The sequence below is a fragment of the Salmo salar genome, chromosome 05 (genome assembly GCF_965601325.2).
Source record: "Salmo salar chromosome 05, fSalSal1, whole genome shotgun sequence".
Lineage (NCBI taxonomy): Eukaryota > Metazoa > Chordata > Actinopteri > Salmoniformes > Salmonidae > Salmo > Salmo salar.
In genome coordinates, this window is record NC_138295.1 from 71,440,001 (window position 1) to 71,447,500 (window position 7,500).

General features: G+C 43.2%; 1 protein-coding gene across 1 annotated transcript in view; it reads right to left on the reverse strand.

The window, feature by feature from the left end:
• Window positions 1-1,078: 1,078 nt before the first annotated feature.
• The window catches only part of LOC145879548 (uncharacterized), an 8,137-nt gene continuing 1,715 nt past the window's right edge, over window positions 1,079-7,500 (reverse strand). The window contains exons 2-4 of the mRNA XM_082975483.1: window positions 6,436-6,717; window positions 6,248-6,335; window positions 1,079-6,066 (exon numbers count right to left, since the gene is read on the reverse strand). Coding sequence (XP_082831609.1) covers window positions 4,619-6,066; window positions 6,248-6,335; window positions 6,436-6,675 — 1,776 coding nt within the window. The 5' untranslated portion in view covers window positions 6,676-6,717 and the 3' untranslated portion in view covers window positions 1,079-4,618. The remainder of the gene's footprint in view (window positions 6,067-6,247; window positions 6,336-6,435; window positions 6,718-7,500) is intronic.

Genomic DNA, 7,500 nt, shown 5'->3' on the forward strand with positions numbered 1-7,500 from the left:
CCTCATAAAGCTGGTTGAGAGAATGGCAAGAGTGTGCAAAGCTGTCATCCTTGCAACTTGAAGAATCTCAAATATATGTTTTTAACACTTTTTTGGTTACTACATGATTCCTTGTGTTATTTCAGTTATGATGTCTTCACTATTACTCTACAATGTAGAAAAAAAAAGAAAAAGCCTTGAATGTGTAGGTGTTCTAAAACTTATACATACACACACAGTGGACGAGGATCTATTATTCTATCTTTAAAAAACTATATTCTCAAGGTCTATTCAATTCTGTTCCCCCTCACCGTCAAAGGCCTCCCTGCTGGCAGCACACCAGGGCCAGGCGATGCAGAGAGCACTGGGTGAGCAGGTGTTTGCCTAAACTGCTGCCCTTCGAGAATATTTTGCCGCACTCGTTGCATTCGTAAGGTTTCTCTCTGGTGTGGATGCGCACGTGAGTGTTCAGGCTCGTAGGAGTTGTGAGGATCTTGCCACTCGGAGCAATGGAAGCCAACTTCCAGACATATCACAGGCTTAATGTCCTTAGGTTTAGTGTCCTCTGGTTCGTAACACCGATGAGGCCCCAGTCCCCAGCAATTCTCAAAGCTCTTCCCACAGTCCGTGCCACTGAGGTGTACATCGATGCGAACAGCAGCCATTTTCTGCAAATTCTTGCAGTGCTTCTGCAGGGTGCCCAGGTACAGGAATTTGCGGGCACACTGCACACATATCCATTTTAGAACAAGGCTGTAACGTAACAAAATGTGGAAAAAGTTAAGGGGTCCAAATACTTTCCCGAATGCCCTGTATATACACACACAGAGAGAATGAATACTACATACTTGTCTAGCATGTTCAAATGTTTGGTAATGCAATACAAATCAACCAGTGTAGGTCAATGATGGCTTATGGACTGAAACAAATGTGGTCTCTATGTAAGTAACCTTCATTAAAAGTCATGTTTATAACAATACTAGGGGAGTGACCTTCCCATAAAAGCACCTCTTCTTCCAAAAAGACACTACAAAGCAAAAAAAAACAACTGACGATAATCTTTCAGAATTTGTCGCCTACTGATCATCATGAAACCATCTTCTGTACATGAGTTCTTTATTTTTATACAGAGCAAATGAAAATTGTAACTTTTTTAATTGGTGTTTATAACATCTAGACATAAGGTCCCTTGTTTGGGGGACCTGTGTGGTTCTGGTACCGGTTCCGACCCTGCGTGATGTAGGATGTGAAATCTTAGACCACTTGAAGCTGGGATGTCCCTAATACCGTTTCAATCGCTCTTCCGACTGTCCAACTCCTGGCTGAACCCTATATCACAGCTACTGACAAAGCACATGCCTGCAATCCTTACATCATAGCGCAGGAGTGGTTTCATTACAGTAGCACATTCAGAGATCGTTTTATAGCCAATAATCTCAAATAATTCAGATTTTAAACAAAAAAAGATTAACATTTTATGAAAGGAGGTTTCCTAAAAAAAGTTAATAGTCAAGCTAGAGCTCTGTGAGATGTTCACAGCGATGGGGTCAGATATTATCAACAAGAGAAACCTCCAGAAAATATGAATTTTCTCTAACACTAAACATACAAATATGTAAATTTACAGTTAAGGAAGGTGAAATCTTAGTGTCATTATATAATTGAAGCAATATTTAGAAAGAATAGTCATTTCAAAGCCCTATTCATACAATTTTGTTGAATAGGAAATACATCACATCTCATATTTGTACTGTGTGTACTTGAGCTTGTGTCCTCAAAAGTGACCACCTCAGCAATCTATAACTATTTTTTTTACCAGAAGTGAGATTTTTTTTTTTACCTTTGAGTATGCAACATTACTAGTTTCATTTATGGCCCTCATGATAATTACTTTTGGGGATTATGTAGATTACATTGTAACGGTTTAAACACAAACATCCATAAAACAAAAGAGCAATAAAAGTAACCTAATGTACAGTGAGCTCCAAAAGTATTGGGACAGTGAATTTTTGTTTTGTTCTTTTGGCTCTGTACCTCCAGCACTTTATATTTCAAATGGTACAATGATTATTAGGTTAAAGTGCAGACTGTCAGCATTAATTTGTATTTTTATCCATATGAACTGTTTAGAAATTACACCACTTTTTGAACATGGGGGGGACTATTTCAGGGGACTAAAATAATTGGTACAAATTCCTTTTGCGTAGTAAAATTTGTCAAAAGTGTAGTATTTGGTTCTATTGTCCTAGCACGCAATGATTACAACAAGATTGTTACTCTACAACCTTGTTGGATGCTACACTGATTACGGATAGTCCTGAATACATTGTGAATAATGAGTGAGAAAGCTAGAGTACAGACGCACAAATATCATACCCAAGACATGCTAACATCTTACCATTACAATAACAGGAAAGGTTAGCATTTTGAGGTGGTATGATATTTATGCCTCTAACTTTCTCACTCATTACTGACAATTCATTCAGTTTTATCCGTAATCATGGTAGCCACTAATATAGAAAACATACTCTATTCTAATTTATAAACAAAGTGACTCCAAAGAGACAATACATTATTTACCATTAATTTCTATTGAACACAAAATACTCTGACACAACCAAAACAAACTGCAAATGCATCCAGTCACAAGCTTAATGTAAGCATTGCGTGCTAGGAATATGGGACCAAATAATTTAACGTTTCCCTTAAAAATGGGGGGGGGAATATGTACAAAAAGTGCTGTTCTTTCTAAACGGTTCACCCGATATGGATGAAAATACCCTCAAATTAAAGCTGACAGTCTGCACTTAAACCTCACAGTCCATTATACACTGCTCAAAAAAATAAAGGGAACACTTAAACAACACAATGTAACTCCAAGTCAATCACACTTCTGTGAAATCAAACTGTCCACTTAGGAAGTAACACTGATTGACAATACATTTCACATGCTGTTGTGCAAATGGAATAGACAACAGGTGGAAATTATAGGCAATTAGCAAGACACCCCCAATAAAGGAGTGGTTCTGCAGGTGGTTACCACAGACCACTTCTCAGTTCCTATACTTCCTGGCTGATGTTTTGGTCACTTTTGAATGCTGGCGGTGCTTTCACTCTAGTGGTAGCATGAGACGGAGTCTACAACCCACACAAGTGGCTCAGGTAGTGCAGCTCATCCAGGATGGCACATCAATGCGAGCTGTGGCAAGAAGGTTTGCTGTGTGTCAGCGTAGTGTCCAGAGCATGGAGGCGCTACCAGGAGACAGGCCAGTACATCAGGAGACGTGGAGGAGGCTGTAGGAGGGCAACAACCCAGCAGCAGGACCGCTACCTCCGCCTTTGTGCAAGGAGGAACAGGAGGAGCACTGCCAGAGCCCTGCAAAATGACCTCCAGCAGGCCACAAATGTGCATGTGTCTGCTCAAACGGTCAGAAACAGACTCCATGAGGGTGGTATGAGGGCCCGATGTCCACAGGTGGGGGTTGTGCTTACAGCCCAACACCGTGCAGGACGTTTGGCATTTGCCAGAGAACTCCAAGATTGGCAAATTCGCCACTGGCGCCCTGTGCTCTTCACAGATGAAAGCAGGTTCACACTGAGCACATGTGACAGACGTGACAGAGTCTGGAGACGCCGTGGAGAACGTTCTGCTGCCTGCAACATCCTCCAGCATGACCGGTTTGGTGGTGGGTCAGTCACGGTGTGGGGTGGCATTTCTTTGGGGTGCCGCACAGCCCTCCATGTGCTCGCCAGAGGTAGCCTGACTGCAATTAGGTACCGAGATGAGATCCTCAGACCCCTTGTGAGACCATATGCTGGTGCGGTTGGCCCTGGGTTCCTCCTAATGCAAGACAATGCTAGACCTCATGTGGCTGGAGTGTGTCAGCAGTTCCTGCAAGAGGAAGGCATTGATGCTATAGACTGGCCCGCCCGTTCCCCAGACCTGAATCCAATTGAGCACATCATGTCTCGCTCCATCCACCAACGCCACACCACAGACTGTCCAGGAGTTGGCGGATGCTTTAGTCCAGGTCTGGGAGGAGATCCCTCAAGAGACCATCCGCCACCTCATCAGGAGCATGCCCAGGCGTTGTAGGGAGGTCATACAGGCACGTGGAGGCCACACACACTACTGAGCCTCATTTTGACTTGTTTTAAGGACATTACATCAAAGTTGGATCAGCCTATAGTGTGGTTTTCCACTTTAATTTTGAGTGTGACTCCAAATCCAGACCTCCATGGGTTGACAAATTGGATTTCCATTGATTATTTGTGTGTGATTTTGTTGTCAGCACATTCAACTATGTAAAAAAAAAAGTATTTAATAAGATTATTTCATTCATTCAGATCTAGGATGTGTTATTTTAGTGTTCCCTTCATTTTTTTGAGCAGTGTATAATTTGGAATCCAAAGTGCTGCAAGAGAAACAAAACATGTCACTGTGCCAATACATGGAGCTCACTGTGTGACCCAACTGGAGGACTGCTAAAACATTGTGGCGTTATCATAAACAGGAGGGCAAAATTTTGTTAGCATTTGTTGTCACACATCGATCACTGACTAAAGAGATCAGACTCTCCTCCTATTAATTCATAAGAGTAACTGAGTTTCATAAAAGGTTAAAAAAAATACATCATTATCATTTAGGTTTATGACGTCTAAGCAGGTGTTTGGAGAGGTTGGACTTGCGAGCAAAGCTGATAAAGCAGTGGGGGCAGGAAAAACGTTTCCCCTTGTGGATTTTCATGTGGCCGTTCACATGACTCTGTTCATAAAAGCTCTTCCCACACTCTTGGCAGGAGTATGGCTTTACGTCACGGTGAGTGTGGGTCCTCACGTGCAGGGTCAGAGAAGCAGAGCAGATAAAGCGTTTGTGGCATTCAGAACATTCAAATGGCCTCTCCCCAGTGTGGAGGCGCTTGTGTTTAGTCAGATCTCCAGACTGAGTGAAGCTTTTACCGCACTCGGTACAGGTGTATGGTTTCTCACCTGTGTGAGTGCGCTGGTGGTTCTTCAGGTGGTCGAGTCGGGCAAATTGCTTGTCACACACTGTGCAGTGGTAAGGCCTCTCACCGGTGTGTGAGCGCAGGTGTATGTTCAGCACCCCAATCCTTATGAACTTCTGTCCACAAACCCCACAATGGTAGTTTTTCTGGTTGCTGTGGATCTTCAGATGCGTCTTCAGATAACCTTTATCCGCAAAGTCTTTACCACACACAGTACATTTGAAAGGTCTCTCCCCTGAGTGTGTGCGCAGGTGAAGCTTCAGACTCTCCCGGTATGCAAACCGCCTGTCGCATTGGGAGCAGGAGTACTTCCTCTCACCAGAGTGAACAGTCATGTGCTTCCTGAGGAGCGACTTCTGTTTGAAAGCCTTCCCACAGTCCTGACATTTGAATGGCTTGACCCCATTGTGTATTAACAAGTGATAACGGTAAGCGCTGGTATCTGAGAAGCGCTTGCCGCACTCCTTGCAGACATAAGGCTTTTCTCCAGTGTGGATGCGCATGTGAGTGTTCAGGCTCGTAGGAGTAGTGAGGATCTTGCCACAATCTAAGCATTGGAAGCCGACTTCCTTACAGACCATCTGTTTAGCGTCCTTAGGTTTATTGCCCTCTGGTTCATGACACCGGTGAGGCCCCAGACCCCAGCAATTCTCAAAGCTCTTCTCACAGTTTGCGCAACTGATGTGTCCATCGGTGAGAACAACGGCCATTTTGTGCAAACTCTTGCAGTGCTTCAGCAGGCTGCCCAGGTACTTGAATCTGCGGGAACACTGTGGGCAGGTGTGGAATTTCTCCTGAACCCTGTGGGGACGGCCAGTTCTCCGGGGAGGGGCAGGTTTCTGGGGACGGTCAGAGGGGTGGGCCTGGCGGGTGTGGATGTCTAGCTGTCGTGGTGTATGGAACATGCAGCTACAGTGGGGACAGCTGTGTGTGGGGCCGTACACTCTTTTACTCTTTGAGACTTGGCTTTTCAACATGGCCAGGTACTGCTTCTGGTGTTTGGTCTTGATGTGGTTCTCCAGGAAGTAACAGTCAGTGAAGGAGATGGTGCAGTGTGGACAAGGAAAGAACTGAGGAGAACCTGAGAGTGAGGGATAGAGGGAGAAGAGGTGGGTACGATAAGAGGGGAGAAAAAAATGGCAAATGTAATTTTCCTCATTCAATAGTCCTTGCCGATATTAATATGAATGTTCCAGTAACCATCACCCATTTAAACTGCACTGTTGGGAGTAGACTGGAGTATGTTAAACAGAATGTCATGCCTCCATGGTCGTCTTCATCCTTCCTGACATCCGTCTCCTCCTTCACCAAACACACTTTAATGTCTTTCAGAAGTGTCTTAACCACCACCTTATGGATTAGAAAGATACAGAAACTACTAGTATGCATTAACAATCTTAATGATCTTGCCACGATACTAGACACATTAGAAAACACTAATCCTACTTACCTCAGCCAACCTGGTTAGCACTACCACAGGATCCTTGTGGAGTGGACTAGAATCTGAATGATGAGTTGAACTGGTGCTCTTTGAGAGGGCTTGGGTACAATCTGATTCATCTCTGCCGGTAGAGTCATCACCTGATTGTGGTTCATGTTCTGTTTGTGTTATACCCAGGTTTCCATGGCGTTTAGTCCCCATGTTTTTTTTGTGCAGTGGTTTAGTTTTTGAACGTTGTTTGATCTTCATCTTGTTGACTAAAGTGCCTCTAATATCCTCCTTACTGGCATTCTGAGTGAAAAGAGAAGCAGTTTTAGGCTGATGCTCATTAACCAAGATGAGCTAGACTAGGTCAGGAACCATAAGGGAAACTCTTCTCATGGCACTTCGACATTTTGTGACTTTTTCGTAGCAGGTTAGGAGAACAGACAGCAGGTTAGGATAATTAACGTAGCAGGTTAGGAGACTGTGGTTAAGGTTAGGAAAATGCTCTCCTTACCTGCTATGAAAAATCACTTTGTATCGAAGTGCCATGAAAAGAGTATCCGGGACCAAAACAGCCTATATACACACCCACACAAACACACACTGCAAACTTAGGCCGCTAGGCAATGATGACTACACACAATTCTGCATTATTAGCCAAAAGTTGAAACACTCAACTAACAAGGCTAGTGGTCTTAAATTACCATAACTCGAATTAAATGGCACAGGCATTTATTTTATTAAATCACTCTACATAATAGGCTATTATTAGAGACAGGATTCTATTTGAGCAAGGCATCTACACTGAACAAAAATATGAACGCAAAAAAAGTGTTGGTCCTATGTTTCATGAGCTAAAATAATAGATCACAAATTTCTTATGTACAAAAAGCTTATTTCTCAAAAAAATGTTGCACAAATTTGTTTACATCCCTGTTAGTGAGCATTTCTCCTTTGCCAAGATAATCCATCCACCTGACAGGTGTGGCACATCAAGAAGCTGATTAAAACAGCATGATTACATTTACATTTTAGTCATTTAGCAGACACTCTTATCCAGAGCGACTTAGTCGTGAGTGCATACATTTC